Here is a 17,185-nt window from a genome sequence, read left to right as displayed (position 1 = left end):
GTCTGAATTATCAGTAATTATACTAACAAAAGGTCAATTTTAAAGTAACTGTTAACAAAAGTAATTGTTTCGACTTTATTCTGCGATAAAGTCACAGTGTTGTTTTAAACAACATGGCAATATTTGCACATTGAAAACTAAATCTTCCAATTTTTTCATGCATATTGGTTAGTTTTAGAGCAGTTAATCTGTTAATCAAAGATTTTATGTTTTTAGATGATTTTTTAACGTCGTGCGCATTTAAGGGTTAATGGTTCACGAAGGCGCTGTACGTTGGATGATTCGAAAAACACGTAGATTCTACAAGAAACTACACGCATCTCGCGTAGGCTTTGTGTTGCGAGCTAAAATGTGCCGAGATAACGATGAAGAAATCATGACGGATGAACGTGAGGTGATCGACAGATACCATGAGCTTAAGGTGGAAGTGTGTTGAAGCCATAAATGGCCGACTTCGAGCCACCACGTCTTCGAATTTTCAAATGCTTGCCACTCGGTGATAGTTAATGCGTCACTTGTGAGAACATATCATCATGTTTGTTATGGTGACGAAAACATAAGATAGTGTTTTCATGGATAACGCATAAACTATTCCCGAGTCTGATGGCACTGAAAATTCGTAGTCGACCACGTGGTGACCACCTGGTAGCTTCTACACACTACCACCTTAAACATCTGAATGGCGCAGAGGCCGATGACGAAGGCGGTGGGAGGAACGACTTCGTCAGCACAGCGAATGAGAGAGACATAACGCCCCCCACGATAAGTTAAGTATGCTATAATGCTGCTCAAAAATAACAAATCAGCCGAAATAGATGGCATCGCAGCGGAGCTTATCAAGCTGGGCCCGGATAGGTTGGCTTCCTGTCTCAATCAGCTGATAGTTAGAATTTGGGATACAGAACAGCTACCGGAGGAGTTGAAGGAGGGAGTAATATGTCCAATATACAAAAAGGGCGATCATGATTCTCAACGCAGCCTCAATCAAAGTGTTCTCCCAGAACACCTTTCGCCGTCTTCAGTCTGGATGCGGTATATTTTTTTCAAGCCTAGAGTAACTGCGTTTGGGTGTTATGGTGATATGCCCTGATCTGATCCTTCCGGAACAGATTCCTAAGGGGTTTCTAATGGCCATAGAACAATTAAATAATACAACGTCGCACACCATCCAATTATGGTATTTTCAGAATCGGGATGATGTCTAGAGATCGCAAAACGACTCCCAACGCAAATTTGGATTTCAAAATGGCGACTTCCGATATCTGTAAAAGAAACAAAATTGGCTGAATACCATCGAATATGGGTATTTCCGAAATCGGGTTCTGGAAAATAGCTAAAACTGACTAAAAACCACCTCATATGAGTAGTTTCAGAATCAGGACGATATCCGGAGACCTGAGAACGACCATATATGACTTTAAATTCCAAAATGGCGACTACCGGTTTCTGGAAGAGAACTAAAATTGGCCGAAAACTATCGGATATGGATATTACCGGAATCGGGATGATACCCAGAGACCGGGATTCAACTACAGACGTGGTGACTTTCAGTTTCTGGAAAACAACTAAAGCTCAGTTTCGGAACATATCTTCGAAAACAACGGATTTCCGGGAATGAGAAAAAACTTTTTGGGGCACCGCTGTCACTGACTTCAAAGTAGATAAGTTGTTGAATCTTTAAGTACTAAAACTATTAAAATCGGATGAAAATGGTCAAAGTTACAAGAGTTTAAATTTGTGGGTACCCCGTCGGGCATGTGATGTTCTTTTGTTGAGGTTAATGAACTTGAATGTTGGCTGGTAAATAGTCGTTGTAAAAATAAAAATTAGTTCCATAGAAAAAATTAGCCTAAGCTAGCGTTGTCATAACGGACCAAAGACTTCGGCAAGGCGACGGTATTTCCTGTTTCCTGTTCAACATGGCCCTTGAAGGTGTTATGAAACGAGCGGCCTTCAGCACGATTTTCAATAAATTTAGCCAGTTCATCTGCTTTGCTGATGACGTGGACTTTGTCGGGAGGATGTTCAACAACTACAGCAGAGAAATCCGCAGACCTATTGTAGCAGAAAGTCATGCTTCTGGCTTTCACGAGCTCAATTTCAACATTTGCTCTCCTATTCGAACCCTGATGAACTTACCTGTTTCAGCCTTTCCTAACATTCAAACCATTTTTCTTTGATTCTGAGCGGATTTAAGAACTATTTTCTATTTTGGTCTTCATTAGAAGCAATTCATTACGATTTTACGTTTAATTTTTCAAGAAATCGGTACTGCCGACTGAATTTGCTCGGTATTGCCGGTATTGCCAAGTTGGTATTGCGAAGTTGCCAAACGATCGTTCAGAAGATTTTGAGTCGTTTCTAGTTAAGACGTGAAAGATCGTTTTTCAATAAACTGTTCCTTGAAGTTTTTTTTTCTGATGTGGAATCAAATCGACAGAAAGACCAACCCAAATTTTCGTTGGATTTGTAGCGGATGAAATACTTTAATTTGTTCTGGAGAAGCAAACGGCAGCTTCAATCAGACGCTGGTTGAAAAGGTTGAATCAATTCTGTTTGCTTTAAGGCGAAACGGGATTGTGGCCTTTTCCCGTACAATTTGGAGGTTAGAGTTCTTTTAACTCCTGTATTTTGATCGTAAAAAACTCGGCTTCCACTAAATAAACAGCACTCAAATTGCTACTTCAGGCATGCAACAGTTGTGACTACGTACATGAAACTTTGATCAATAGTTTTCACAACTGTTGCATGCCTGAAGTAGCAATTTGAGTGCTGTTTATTTAGTGGAATCCGCATTTTTTACGATCAAAATACAGAAGTAAAAAGAACTCTAACCTCAAAATTGTATAGGAAAAGGCCACAATCCCGTTTCACCTAAACCCTTTATAAGGTCGTAAAAACTGCGCCAGGAGCCGACACAAGTTCAGTGAAACGTAACTAAAATGTAAAATTTATCCCTAAATTAACATTGCACACTTATAGCAGTTTTAGGAAACTTAGAGTGTTGCGAGAAACCCCCAGAAGACCTTGTTTAAGCAAAATTTATAAACAAAATTCTTGGTGCAACAAAAAAATTTTTTTTTTCGTTGGTGGCAACCTCCTAAACCGTTGTCGTACGGTGACTGGCTGGAAAGGTAACCCCTGCAGAAGAGTGAATGCAGAGGGGATTCACTGCTGTCAAATTTCATACATGTGTGCGTTATCGCAGATCAACTCTGGTCCATGACGTTTGTTGGTCCATGACGTTTGTAACTATGAACAAAAATGGGAGAAAAATATCACTACACAACACATTCATGAAAGTTTTCCGCGGTTTCTCGCGTTTTGATAAAAAACGTTCCAATTCTATAATATATCACACCGATCAATTTCATGACTAAAAAGAACAAAAACCAAAACAAACGCCATGTTGCTGAATATGTTGGTTACACGATGTTTGACAGATAGATCCCCCCTAAGTGAATGGACTTGAAATCAAAACTTGACAAAATACGAATCTCCGGATGTAAGCCTATGGCATGGATCCCGGACCAAAAGAGGGAGAAATTAGATCCCAATAGCCGGAGGAGGGTAATTGACCATATTACGAGACGTTTCTGCACTCAATTCATGAATGAAATTTTGACAGAAAGCTCGTAACCGCTGACATAACGCACGTAAAAGCAGTATCAATATCAGCAGGATCCGTGACACCTGTCAGTTCGTAAAATGGTCTATGATTGGCTACGCCCCGAATTGATATCGGCTTTAAGACAAAGGAAAATCGTAAAATGTTTCCCCTACGCTGAGCAAATTAAAGAGGCATGTCAAAACTGAAAACTGCCTGAACTCCTAGAGTCAACCACTAGCCGTACCGAGCGGGAAGGCAGACTCACAGCTAAGTTGGGTGACTGAAAATATGGGAAAAACTTCATCTTCGAATTTCGTTTAGCGGTAGGGCTCAGAAATTACGTGTTCTCGAGTAAAGTCCTTATGCACAAATTCAGCTCAATCGGACTTCGGAGAGTTGTGCCTCAAAGCGGTCGATGTTTCTAAGATATTTGACAAAAACGAAATTGATTTCAGTCCATTCCCAATCAAGACGTGAAACCATTAAGATCATTTCTGACCTTCGAAAGCAGCTTCTTTTTATTCTACTAAATTGTTTGAAATTTGACGATACTATTTTTAGAAAAATTCTATATTTCCTTTTCAGTGAAGCAAACCTACAAATAAAGCCTAAACCGTTTTTGTGCGTTATGGCTAAAATTCTAAACTAATCGAAAGTTGGTTGGCAATCTGAACACATTTTTTCCTGAGGTTCGTTATGGAAGATTACGTCAAGAATTAGTATGGCAGCCAAAAGATTTACTAAATGATTCTTCATCGTTGTTCCTGGTTCCTAGTAAAATATATTTTTCTTAGTTTACGTAAATTTACGCATCCATAACTGGAATTTTTAGAAATTCAAGTGATTTTTAGCTAATTAATTTAAAAAAAAATCAATTGAAGATTTGGTCGAAACAAACTTTTCCCAGTTTCACATATAATTTCACGAGTACCGTTCCGTACGTACCGAAATTACAAGCTAGCCCCAATTCCGTACCCATGGAACGTCTCCATCGATCGGTACATGGGCATATTGATAAAGCGTCGCACCAGCCAGTCACGAATCGGCGTCGGTGTGATACCGAACAGCAAATGGTACACCCGATAGCGCCAGGGTTCGCTCTTGTACACCCTCTTGGGGCACTCGTCCAGTAGGGCATCGGCAAAGCAGCGCAAAACATCATGATTATCTGGTAGCGCTTGCACCGGCTTCGGTCCGGCAATTACCCGCAGATATGCGTTGTACTCATCAAAGTAGGACCCGTAGAATTCCAACTGCTCCGCACTGAAACCAGCCTTCATCTGGGCGGCATATTGGTTCTGCTTGGCACAGATGTTGCTTTGCATCACCAGCGAGCCGGGGATAAAATTAATCACCTGAACACCATAGCTGGACATCTCCATGCGTAGACTTTCGGTCCAGAAACGAAGAGCCGCCTTGGTAGCCGAGTAGACCGACAAACCGGGCAGTGCTTGCAACGAGCAGTGACTAGTTACGTTGATAATCCTGGAACGGTGCTTACGCACGAGAGGTAAAAACGATTTAGTCATACGCATTGTCCCCAGTAGATTAACATTGATTTGCTGTTCAAGGTGTTCACTTAGCTGCCACTCGAACTCTCCGAAGCACATGACACCCGCGTTGTTAACCAAGGCGAATAGGTCTGTAATACAAGATATTAATTAATTAATTATAAGCATAATAGAAACAGTACCTACCGAAGGTTGGATTCTTTTCGAAGAAAACCTTAACGGATTTGTTCATCATCAGGACACTCTCTTCGAGCGTAATATTAAGCTGCTCGACAAACAACCGTTCATTGTCTGCGGCATCATCATGTGCTAACTGCTGCAGAAGTTTGGCACCCTCTGCGTCCTTGCTGAGACATCCGGCAAAAACGACAAACCCCAGCCGGTGGCAGAGTTTTGCGATGTTGAAACTGAAAAATAAGGAAGTAAAAAATAAACAATGAGGTGAGAGCGAAAAAATAATCACTGCCTCCTGTGAGAATCGAACTCACGACCGCTGGTTTACAAGACCAGCGCTCTGCCTACTGAGCTAAAGAGGCTCACGATGCTAGCAACACTTAGCAAGGGATAAAAACATGAGCACCGTTTTGTGTGAAGCTGTGGAATCAAGGGAAAATGGAATTCAATTATGTTTCTCGGGTTTCATCGGTTTCATGCGTTAGCTTTTGATGAGCAGCAAAAAAGAAAGCAAAAGAAGGCTACAGATTGAATTTACCATTTTGAAATTGAAAAAAAAAACTTGTTTTATGCATTAGGGTGGGTTGAAGTGTTGTAGGAAATTGCGAAATCAATAAACACATGCATTTCAACACAGGATTTTTTTGTAGAATGATTTAAAGAAGTACAAAGTTAGTTTCAAGGTGCTTTCTTATGTGTGTATTTTTTACACGAGCGATTAAAGCAAACTTGTAAACGTTACAAAACCAATAAATATATATTTTATTAACTAGAATATACTTTCAAGATGGTTAAAAAGTTTTTCAAGTTAGTTTACTGATTATTCGATCGCATAAAATTGACTTTTCTCTGATCAACATTTTTAACTATAACTAAACAGAAAATATAACTTGATCCGCAATTAAGATAAAAATGTTTGTTAGGCCAAAAAACAAAATCTGTTCTTAAGTGATTAGAAATCAATGTTTAACCCTTAAATGCGCAGCGTTGTTTCAGAAAATATTGGAAATAATGTTTCAAAATGTATGTATTTTAATTTTTTCTACAATTATAATAGTTTGGAGCAGTTATCTAGGCTTTGATTTCTTTATTAAAACCTTGATGGCTGTTTATACGAATTTTATTTCTTAAAAAAACTGATTTGAAATGTTAGTCGCAATGTTGTTTTAAAACAACATTGCGCATTTAAGGGTTAAATTATGCACTCACCCAAGTCCAGAGTCACACCCAGTCACAATCATAACCGACTGTTCCCGTGGGTTCGCTTTCCGTCGTCCCTTACTGGCATTTCTCTGCTTAGCGGCACTGCTAATGTTATTGGCAATCAGCAGCAAAAGCAACGATCCTCCCGTTGTAAGGGTAACATATTTAAGCCAGTCGAAGCTACTTCCGTGCTGCAGGACACTCATCATTCCGAAGGCACCGGATCCGAGCAAAAACAAAGTTTCCGTGGCTAACGTTAGCGGCGAGAAACCGTTCACGACTGGCGCTTCCGAGACGACACCAGCAACGACTACTAACGACGTTTGGGATACTTTACTGGCGACCCCCAAACTGGACATTCATGCACTCTCACGATGAGATTGAACAACACTTACAAAAAGACGTTGAATACATGAATTCGAAATAGAATTATTCAAATTTACTTTAGAGATTTTTCAACTGCGGGTGGAACAACTGGAATTGAATTATTTTTGCTTTACGTCTATCAGCCTGCTGTGAGTGACGTTCAATATATGCTTACTGGGTTAAGGGTGTATTTTTAGAATTGTCGATAAAGCAGTCTGAGCTCCAAGGATTAAATCAAATCTAAACAAGGCTTAAAAAGAAATGACTCAATTTTACGTTCATCGTAGAAATATGCGCAGTTATTCGTAAAGGGACAAAGTTCTTTAAATTTATGAAAAAGATTCTTGATGTTGAAAATTTTCTTTATTTCCTTCATGCCACATTTATTTCACAGAAATAAATACTCTGCATTCTTCCGACTGACATCCATCGGAACACACCAAAAAAGGTGAATCTGTAAAATAGAGAAGAAAATTTATTTAATAAGGTGTGATTAACATACCCGATTTTTGTTTAGACAACGTTGAATCAGTTACTAACTATATTAACAATCACGACTAATCAGTCGAAAGATGGTGATTAAGTTTAATCATCATAAAATGCATGATTTTAAATTTAGGTCACCCTAAAACAGAATATCGAAATCTTACCTTTTATTCAAAAAGACCGAAGCCCATGTCGTCATCCTCGGAATCGGAGTCTTCCTTCTTTTCCTCTGTAAAAAACCAATTAAGTCAGATAAACAATGCCCATTGGAGGTTATGTTCCACCCGAGCTTACCCTTCTTTTCCTCAGCTGGGGCAGCAGCTGCGGCGCCAGCGGCCGGAGCAGCACCAGCAGCCGGTGCAGCTCCACCAGCGGGCATCGAGGACAGCTTCTCGCGACCGGAGGCGATCAGTTCTTCGACGGATTTGCCCTTCAGCTCGTTCACCACCTTGGTGACGCGGGTCGAATCCGCCTCGATACCAACCGAGCTGAGGATTTTCTCAATGTCCGCATTCGAGGGGGAAGCATTTCCGCCGAGGACAGCCAAAAGGTATGCGGCCACGTAACGCATTCTACCGGCGGGTGGAAAAAGAATTAGAAAAACGTGAGCCTACATTCGATAATGCTACAGCATTGGAATAGATGAAAAATGAAACGCGAAAAGAATTTACACAAAATAAACACTATTTTCAAACGATTTAATTCACTCTTAACTGTAAAATTCATCAGAACACTAGTTAGACTAATAGAAACAATTAAAATTTCCTCTAAAGCTTACTTTTAAGTCGCTGGGACACGAAACGAGAGCAGCACAGAAATAAAACACAACTCACTTGTTTGAGGTTCAAACTAGAAAGAGGAACATCCTGAGTTTGGCAGATCGGTAACGGAAGTCAGACTGTCATTCTAGTTGACGCATTTAAGCCACAGAAGAGACATCTTGCGTTATTTTATGTATTTATGTGTGTTGCTTCGAGATCAGGGGGGATCTATCTGTCAAAAATCGTGTAACCAACATATTCGGCAACATGGTGTTTGTTTTGGTTTTTGTTCCTTTTGGTCATGAAATTGATCGATGTGAAATATTATAGAATTGGAATGTTTTTCATCGAAACTCGAGAAACCGCGGAAAACTTTCATGAATGTTGTTTAGCTATTCACATTTTCCATTATTGTTCATAGTTACAAACATCATGGACCAGAATTGATCTGCGATAACACACACATATATGAAATTTGACAGCAGTGAATCCCCTCTGTTCGAGATGCACTCAATCGAAAATGTTAAAATGATGTCTTTTTCGGATTAGAGTTCGGAATTTTTAGGCAATAAGGCAATCCACGGGTGACGTTTCACCGCTTGTACGTTTGTCATTGTTGCTGTTTTTCAAGTTGCAAAACCAAAACACGACCAAAACCGAAAACTTTTAATGTCGGCAATAATATCAAAAGAAAATTTTAATAGGGTGTTTTAGGGGTATGTATATATTTTTTTCTTTTGATAAGAAATTTCAAATGAAATACATATTCTTCTAACTTTTCTTAATTTAAACAACAAAACTATTGAAAAAAAAAACGATTTCGAATTTTAACAACTGTAAGTGGTTTTAAGACATACCCTACCGTGAAGAAATCATGACACAGGGAGGCCAGGTCATTTTTCAAATATCTTCACACTCCACAAAACAATGTCTTTATACATAGGAAATCTGTCAACACGGTCCTTGTTGAAAGTTTACAAAACTTCCAGTGACACATTAAATAGAATGCGGTTAATCAACCGACTATTAGGCTTCCACTTATTCACACGCGCTCAAATGTTTTCAATATTAAGACATGTCTTTACATCTGGCATCCCTGTCATGACACGTAAAACAGGGTTATATTTTCCACAAGCCAGCAGCGGAAATGTCACTTTGCTTACTATCAGGGTTATATTCCCCAAAAGCCAGCAACAGCAATGTCACTCTGTGCACTACTTGCCACTTAGTGAATATGTAAAACAAATATAATTTTTCAATTTTAAAATCAAAGAAAGCTCGTAGAGATCTTAGACAAATTACGTAATGCCTACTGAAAGGCCGGTTATCGATTAGTAAGAGAAAAATCAGGTATTTTTTCAAATTAAAACCTCCTATTGTTGTATTTAGGATTGGCATTCGCGATACCAAAGCTACCGATCGGATAATATTTGTTTTTCGCGCTGCTGAATCCGGATTACATCCAAGTTGCGACCGATCGAACATACATAAAGCTGTCATAAGTTGAAAACAGGCTGAAATCAGCTGATCGCAACTGTCTCGTGGATTGCCTTATTCATGGTTTCCTCGGGTTATTTTTGAATCATTATCAGGACATATTTCGAGGTTTCTGGTCATTTATTTCATAATGATTCTATTATTGTTCCAGTTGAAAATCGGAATGACGAATCGCGACTTTCGAAGTTTTTACCTTATGCGCAATGCGCATAATGTAGCATCTAGTGCTCTATTTAGCGCATCTGATGTGCTATACAGCGCACTAGATGCGATATTATGCACATTGTATATTTTTGATCAAGCATTCCAATGAACGTATGGTTTTTACTGGAGAACCATGGACAAATTAAAAAAAAACGTGTATTTTCCGAAATATTGATAATTTATTGAGCTTAAATTTAAAATAACTCGAAAACCAATGCCTTTAGAATGTTTACTACCAAGAGCTTTTTGATTCAATACGACTCTCTGCATCTTTTAAAATCATCAAAATACAAATATTTTGAAAAATGTTTGAATTAGAATTTTCATAAAAAAATTTATCTACCATAAAAAAATTATTTTTCATTTCTCCATCCTGAACTTTTTTTTAAAAGTTGCGTATTAACGTCAAATTTCTTTTAAAAAAAAATAAAAAAAAATTCAACTCTTTTTTTTTAAATTGAAATTTGATGTTTATTTTTAATTTTGTTGGTCAAACAAATTTTTTTTCGTACAGTGTATTTTTTTATGGTGCATTTTTGATTCCCTATAACTCAATTTTCAGACAGTTTTTCTATACTACCAACGGTTTCTGGGCTACAATGCTTCGAATAAAACCTATGCCAAAGGCATACGCCCTTTTAGAATGTAACTCATGGGTGTAAAAAATCTCTCCATCTGTGAAAAATGCGCAGTTTGCTAAGCCAAATACGTGTGCAAGGTTTCATTCAAATCAAAAATGGTCGATTAAATTTTCGCGTATTTCCAGGCGATTTGAAATGATTTTGCTCTTATGCACAATCAGGGATGCCACATGTACAGATTAATCTGTATTTTACAGATTTTTGGCCGAAGTAACGGTACAGAATCTGTATGTACAGATATACAGAATTTCGTCGAAAAGTACAGATTTTTCGAAATTGACATTAATTTTTATAAACACTCCAAATTTAATTTCATTAAATATTAAGCAAATTGAACATATTTTCAACTCCTCACACGTTTTAAGCTAAAAATTTTGTTTATGTACCATAAAAACTTAAAAAATACAAAGTTCTTAATGTTTAAACAATACAGATTTTTTTTACAGATATTTTTGTTCCAGATATAGATGCTCAGATTTTTTCAAGGGAAAACACAGAGTTAAATGTAACAACCCTGTGCACAATGCGCATAATGTAGCATCTAGTGCTCTGTTTAGCGCATCTTATGCGCTATTTATACAGTGCACTAGATGCGACATTATGCACAATGTGCATAAGGAAAGAAAATCGGGAGTCGCGAGTCGTTATTTCGATTTTCAACTAGAACTATAATATATAATATCAGGCCAATTTTATGCCAATTTGAGTAATTTCGGCCTATTCAATTCTTCTATTTGGCTCTTATTTGTACCATACTTATTTTGTATTATTTTTAAAATAACTATAAACTAGTTGGAGAAGAAATAGTTAGAGAGAGATGAGCGGCGAAAAAAGAGAAGGTGTCAAGTGTTATGTTTTTGTTTAATTTCATATTCTTTACCACAATTGATCATTGTTTTGTTAACGTGAAAAAAACACGTAAACCCCTGGGAGGGAGAAACGAATACTACACTCAAAAACGAGAACACGCACATGCGTCGTTTTCTGATAGTGTGTAACTTTCTTCTCGAGACTCAAACGAAGTTTTTAGTAACATCAGGAATACTGGATGTGCAAATTTTACAGACTAATTTCTCGAGTCTTTTTTTTTCAATTTGCCGCTGTATAAAAGTCTTACGGAGTTTTGAGTTCGACCATGATCGGGTTCGGGTTTGAAAATGTCGGGTTTGGGTATGAAAACCCGAAACCCGACTATAAAATCTATGAAATCTCGGGTTCGGATTCGGGTCGGGCTCGGGTTTCGAAGAAATATAATTGTCGGGTTCGGGTCGGGTTCGGGTTTGAACGAAAAAAAAAAGTTTCGGGTTCGGGTCGGGCTCGGGTTTCGACCGAAAAAAAAATTCGGGTTCGGGTCGGGTACGGCCCAAGTAACCGTTGAGCCGTAAAAAATAGTTCTAATTTGGTTCTATAGTTCAATATAGAAAATGCCTTACGAAGCATAAAAGTTCTATATTCTACCTAAGAGCTGTTCAAAAACCAATTTTGGCGTATATTTCGGCCTGTATGCAGCCTGCCCCCACTTTTGAACTACACCTATGAGAATATGTCAAAACGTTTTTTCGGTTGGTATTACCCACTGGAGAATATTTTTGTTTATGTTTTATATTTTTTTCGAAGGGGCAAAAAAGTTATTTGTTTTCTTGCTTCCTCACACCAACTGCCTTCCATCGCATTCGCTAGAGCTTGCTATAGCTACTGTTTACTCGTCGTTTTTTCCGTTTTTTCGCATCGCTCTGTGAAGTCGAAGAAGATCCAGTTTCGAACCGCGGTGTTGTTTTATAATGAAGGCTTTCTGTTCTGCTGCGTTTACCCGCTGCTCCATCATCTCATTCGGCGAAACATTATATTTACGGCCTATTTAAATTGCGAAACCGGTAGCAAGTAGGTTCTTTTGAATTATACGAGAAATCTTGAACTAAAATTCACGATTTATGCTGTTTTTTTTCTGTTTTTTCTCGAACAAGGATTTGTGTCTGCCTGCTTAAAAATCGAACCCGGAGAAGCCAGCAGAGTACCAGAGATGAAAAATTCATCTTGCCAGACAGAACCGAACGAAGCAGCAGAGGAAAACGATAACCTGACCATCAAGGTGAACAAGTGCCTGTTGTTGCTGTCGCACGTTAACACGAAGTTGGATGCGTTGGCAGCACAGTTGTTTCAACAACCAGGAACGTCGTCAAATGACCCGATTAAAGTAAAACTAGTTCAATCACCTCTAGAGCCCGTGAAAAGCTTGGCCGACATGGAGTCCTTGGAAGACCGCTGCCAAGATGAAAATTTCGTGAAGGCAACGGTTGCATGGATTGGGAGAATACACGGTCGCAATCGTTTCATTAAACAAGGCGCAACGGTGAGTCTGCAGATCATCGATCATTTTTTTGCTCGTGAATTCCTACTGAAATGTTCATGGACAGGAGCAACCCGCACTTCCGGTGATAACGAACCGAAGAGACAAAAAATTCCGTTTATGAAATTTAACAAGACGATCGGTTTATTTCATCATACGGTGCAGTATTCTGACCCAGAATACTCACTAGATGAGTGCAAATCTTTTTTGCATCGTTATTCGAAAAGCTCCCGGCAAAGATTCGCAGAAGTATCCGGAATGCGGAAGCCTGTCTCAAGGAAGCGAAAGCGACTGACAAATGAAAAATTCGAAAACATCTTGGTGGACCATCTTGATGACGACGTCAAGGATTCCATCAAGGATAGCGTCGATGGAGTGCCACCAGAGGAGTCCACCATCGAGTGTACGTCGTGGCAAGTGGAATTCCTGGATGTTAATGACGACGATCAAAATTTGCCACCAGAATTGTTAAAAGTCGCGAAGTAGTTCGAGGCAATTAATTGCAGTTTCGTTTTTTTTTCGTTTAGTTATAAACTGTTTTTTATTTTTAAGATATTCTAAATACTGCCGACCTATGAACTTGACGAATAAAAATACATATTTCTGTTTGAATCAATATCACATATTGTTTTATTTCTTCTATAGATTATTTTGCCGGGAGAGTATGATGTAATGGTACAAAAACAGTTTCTTCGTAAACTTGTATAGCAACTAACTTACAAAAAATGCTTTGAAATGGATAAACTTTGCATGAATTGAAACTGGCATCTGATATAGTTCGATAAACGTAGAAAACATCGGAGGGAAATGGACTTCTAATGTGCGGTTCATAATGTTTAAGTTTTGAGCCAGTAATACCGTTTTCAACAGCGAAGTCCATTGCTACGACTGTCTTGTCCTTCGAGAGAAACCGCTTATCTTGAAACTTATTAGTTAGCATACATCCATCGTATAAAATGCAGCACGTGAACTTAGTATCGAAGTTTGAAGGATTTTTGAAAATAGGATATTGCTGATCTTTTGGACTTTCATCATGATTGTTATTGGTTTTCTCAGAGATTCTATTGATTATTTGGTTTAACGGTAATCGTCCTGATCGTACCATGTTTTTAATTTGGAACAAATAATTCTCGAATGGGTAAGAAGACAGTGTCGGTTATGATCCTAATCTCTCAACTTCGTCTACAATGTGTATCAAATTGTGCGTGTTACTGGAAATTATTTGAAAGAAATTGAAGTAATTCTCGATGAAGGTTTCAAAAAGGTTCCTAGCAACTGATAGATATTGTTGATAGTGTTGGCTAGAACAGATGGTAACAGCATAAAACAAATTAAAAAAATTACTGTAATGTCTTGAATCAACAAGTTTTTTTAGAAGTGCTATTCCAATATAATTTAAAAAAGAGGCGCATTCCGATGCCTTCCAATGACAAAGATAACGCAATCCTCGTACTTTTCGGTGTATTTCTGATGGTAACTTTATTTTACTCAGAATATCATCTATACATTCAGTCTCGGATTGAGTCCACTTCGTATAATAGATTTGTCCTGTTTTGTAAATTGTGAGTAGTTTTTTCATTATGCCTAAATGTAGAAGATGCAACGAATCTGATACTATAACATCTTCAATGAAGTCAATTGGCAAACGGAGCAGGGGCGATTTGACGAAAACTTTTTTTAATTTACCATTTTCTCTGCTTCTATAAACCCGGTGGTGATCTTCATACGACCAGCTGCGGAATCCTTCATCTGTTCGTTTGGGCGCCTTTGCTAATGGATAAACATTTGTATGCAGATCCTGTTCACGTTCACCACCAGCGGTACATTTCATGCACCCATGAAACGAATTGAAGTTCACTGTTCCTGTAATTAGAAGTTCATAAGTACCAAATTCATCTAAGAAGTGACGACGTAGCCCGAATATTTACTGTCAACAGTTTAGCGTTGATGAAGATTCCAGATTGCAATATAAGACACGCTTCGTCTGCAAACGGCTTCAGAAACTCCTCAATGAAGTTCGGCTTACATTTTCCGTGGAAAATTCCAATTATCATCGGTTTCATGTCTGGTATTTCGAATATGTTGAATAGAATTGGCCATACTTGGTCTGTACCATTTTTGAAAAGTGGTAAGCCGTCTATGTTTATATTCACAGAGATTTTTTTTGGTTCATTAAGGTCTCGAAACGCTTGACGAAGACATTCACCTGTTGAGTATTTGAATTTGATAACATTTATATTTTATGTAAAACAAAAAGATTTTACCAAAGCCAATACTGGCCTTCTTCAATTTTTATCAGTTCAGGTTGTTTACGAGAAGTTCCTAGAAGTCTTCGTGGATCTGTAGGAAGAGTGCGATCCATGCTAGAGAGCCGATCTAATAATGGTCTCAACGCAGAGTGCGTGATTTTGTGCTCCAGGCTCCAATTTCTAATAAACGTAGTTAAGTTTACTGTATTATCCTGGAGTTCATCAATACTATCCAGCTCAAACTGGGATGACTCATCCGGACTATAATACGACTCTTCGTCATAGAAATCATCAACATGAACATCTAGGCTATCGGAATAGTCTCCGATCTCAACAGCTTGGAAATCAATTTCCTTATATAAATCGGCGTTTGTTTGCTGATCTGCTGCTGATTCTGTCTCAATGCTTAATTGCAAATTACTAGTGAGTGGCTTGCATTCACTGTCTAATACGAAACGCTCGTAATTTCGTAGCTTTCTTCGATAACTTCCACTCTTTGAAAAATTTTGCCACTTATTCATTCCATCCATTGTTTTTTTTTGTTTCGAAATTTATGTTGCTTACGTTTTTTTTAAAAAGATATGCAATTCAGAGCAGTAAACAGCCATTCACGTATACCTCACTTAGCCTAAAGCTACAGGGCTTGAAATCTCTAGAGCAAGGCTTTATACACCCATAAAGGGCCTATTTCACGGCTTCAATTTCACAGTGTTTATTGACATTTGAAAATATTCTATACGGTTAATAGGCGCTCCAATGCTGTTATGTGTTCTTTATACGGCTTATAACAGTGCTTATCGGTTACCTGGGGGGTTTGAAAAACGTCAAATCCGACCATCTCTACACACTTATTCTCGTTTTAATTGTTCAGTAATTTTTATTACGGTCATGTTCAGTAAATTTGAAAAAATACTGATCATTTTGTAATTTTCTCCAAAATAACTGATGTCGGTTGCAAGTTTTTACCGAATTACCGTTATGCAAAAGGCACTTGACGAGCTCAGCAAAAAACATTACTGACCTTTTCTGTAAACTACAGTATGTTCTGCACTTTCATAAAGTTCAGTAAATATTTGACGATCTGTCAGCATCTTCCTAGGTGTTGCTGAAAAATCTTCAATTGTTTAACTGAACTCTTGTTGTTTTTTACTATACTGTTCGGCAGTTTTTCTGCATCTGTCAAAACGAAACATCAAATGTCCGCCATTTTCAAATATTCAGAGTTCCGAAGCTGAGTTTTTGAGTGTTTTGCGTGTGATTTAAAAAAAAATGGATATCTTACTTTCAAATCTACAAGAAAACGACGTGGAGGTACACGATCTATTCAGTCAGCATATGGAAATTTTTCCACCACAGGAGAGCAGTTTACTACAAAAAACCTGTATTCATCATAACATTAAACGTATCAAGTTATTCGAGTAAAAACTGGGAACACCAGTATAATCGATCTAAACAATCCGAAATTCCTTTCTAAAATTATTCAATAGTTGCAATAGCAACTTTCACAATGGTTCATATTTCTCTCGTAACCATGAAAAAACTTTACGTTTACAGAATGCTCGGTAATTTGTGACGAATCGTCAGCTTTGTAAATTTACAGAACGCTCGGTAATTCGTGACGAATAGCCAGCTTTGTAAATACCGAATCATGCAGCAATTTTTGATGAACGCTTCGTAAATTTTTTCTGAGCTATCTTCAATGGTTGACGTTTCAGCGAGAATGAAAAATTACCGAGCACTCGTCAAGCAAATAAATTGCTGAACAGATTGCTGATGGCTCAGCTGTTGAGAACTCGTTAAAAAGATTGCTGAGTCCGGTAAAAGAAACTAAGGGATAATGATTACAATGCAACTACTTTAATTAGATATTATACCGGTTATCCATAATAAATCGATTTTTTGGGAATACAAAATGCTGTTAATTCTAGATTTTGGCTAAACAAGCTAGAATTTTAAAATCTGGTTTGTTTCAGTTTCTACAGAGGTTCGAAGCATGAACTGTGAATGCTTATGCAACCGGAGAAAACAGTGAGGCAGAAATTTCGCGGGACGTTTTTCTAAGCAAGACATTTTGTTGAGCCGCGGCACTGTCTCGCAAAATGCGGGACGTCTGGTCGCCTTATCTTAACAACCCAT

At 38.1% G+C, this 17,185-nt stretch overlaps 3 protein-coding genes and 2 non-coding genes across 6 annotated transcripts; 1 reads left to right on the top strand and 4 right to left on the bottom strand.

The window, feature by feature from the left end:
* Window positions 1-4,189: 4,189 nt before the first annotated feature.
* LOC129718086 (D-beta-hydroxybutyrate dehydrogenase, mitochondrial) lies at window positions 4,190-6,993 on the bottom strand. The gene is made up of 3 exons (XM_055668499.1): window positions 6,505-6,993; window positions 5,308-5,528; window positions 4,190-5,252 (listed from the first exon to the last, which is right to left on the bottom strand). Exons 1-3 carry the CDS (start codon window positions 6,855-6,857, stop codon window positions 4,561-4,563), a joined length of 1,266 nt encoding a protein of 421 aa, XP_055524474.1. The 5' UTR covers window positions 6,858-6,993; the 3' UTR covers window positions 4,190-4,560.
* Trnat-ugu (transfer RNA threonine (anticodon UGU)) lies at window positions 5,585-5,657 on the bottom strand. Its single transcript has one exon. It is a non-coding gene; the product is annotated as a tRNA-Thr (tRNA).
* A 212-nt stretch (window positions 6,994-7,205) lies between the features above and the next one.
* Window positions 7,206-8,257, bottom strand: LOC129718087 (60S acidic ribosomal protein P2). 2 transcript variants are annotated; one of them, XM_055668500.1, is made up of 4 exons: window positions 8,129-8,257; window positions 7,645-7,922; window positions 7,515-7,579; window positions 7,206-7,318 (listed from the first exon to the last, which is right to left on the bottom strand). In XM_055668500.1, the coding sequence occupies exons 2-3, from the start codon at window positions 7,919-7,921 to the stop codon at window positions 7,518-7,520; spliced, it is 339 nt and encodes a 112-aa protein (XP_055524475.1). In that variant the 5' UTR covers window position 7,922; window positions 8,129-8,257; the 3' UTR covers window positions 7,206-7,318; window positions 7,515-7,517. The 2 variants fall into 2 exon arrangements, with proteins under 2 accessions (XP_055524475.1, XP_055524476.1); XM_055668501.1 differs by having other exon boundaries at window positions 8,184-8,222.
* LOC129719248 (small nucleolar RNA Me28S-Am982) lies at window positions 7,385-7,465 on the bottom strand. The gene has a single exon (XR_008727168.1). It is a non-coding gene; the product is annotated as a small nucleolar RNA Me28S-Am982 (small nucleolar RNA).
* A 3,739-nt stretch (window positions 8,258-11,996) lies between the features above and the next one.
* On the top strand, window positions 11,997-13,286 carry LOC129719027 (uncharacterized). The gene is made up of 2 exons (XM_055670354.1): window positions 11,997-12,015; window positions 12,418-13,286. Exons 1-2 carry the CDS (start codon window positions 11,997-11,999, stop codon window positions 13,284-13,286), a joined length of 888 nt encoding a protein of 295 aa, XP_055526329.1.
* Window positions 13,287-17,185: the final 3,899 nt, after the last annotated feature.

Source organism: Wyeomyia smithii, chromosome 1 (assembly GCF_029784165.1).
Source record: "Wyeomyia smithii strain HCP4-BCI-WySm-NY-G18 chromosome 1, ASM2978416v1, whole genome shotgun sequence".
Lineage (NCBI taxonomy): Eukaryota > Metazoa > Arthropoda > Insecta > Diptera > Culicidae > Wyeomyia > Wyeomyia smithii.
Note: the sequence above shows the minus strand (reverse complement) of the source record. Positions and strands in the feature narration are given on the sequence as shown.

Coding starts and splice junctions, on each gene's coding strand:
- LOC129718086 (XM_055668499.1), bottom strand. CDS start 6,857: ATGTCCAGTTTGGGGGTCGCCAGTAAAGTATCCCAAACGTCGTTAGTA. Junction 5,529..6,504: donor GGGTGTGACTCTGGACTTGG/GTGAGTGCATAA, acceptor CTTATTTTTCAG/TTTCAACATCGCAAAACTCT. Junction 5,253..5,307: donor CGAAAAGAATCCAACCTTCG/GTAGGTACTGTT, acceptor CTTGTATTACAG/ACCTATTCGCCTTGGTTAAC.
- LOC129718087 (XM_055668500.1), bottom strand. CDS start 7,921: ATGCGTTACGTGGCCGCATACCTTTTGGCTGTCCTCGGCGGAAATGCT. Junction 7,580..7,644: donor CCCAGCTGAGGAAAAGAAGG/GTAAGCTCGGGT, acceptor GGTTTTTTACAG/AGGAAAAGAAGGAAGACTCC.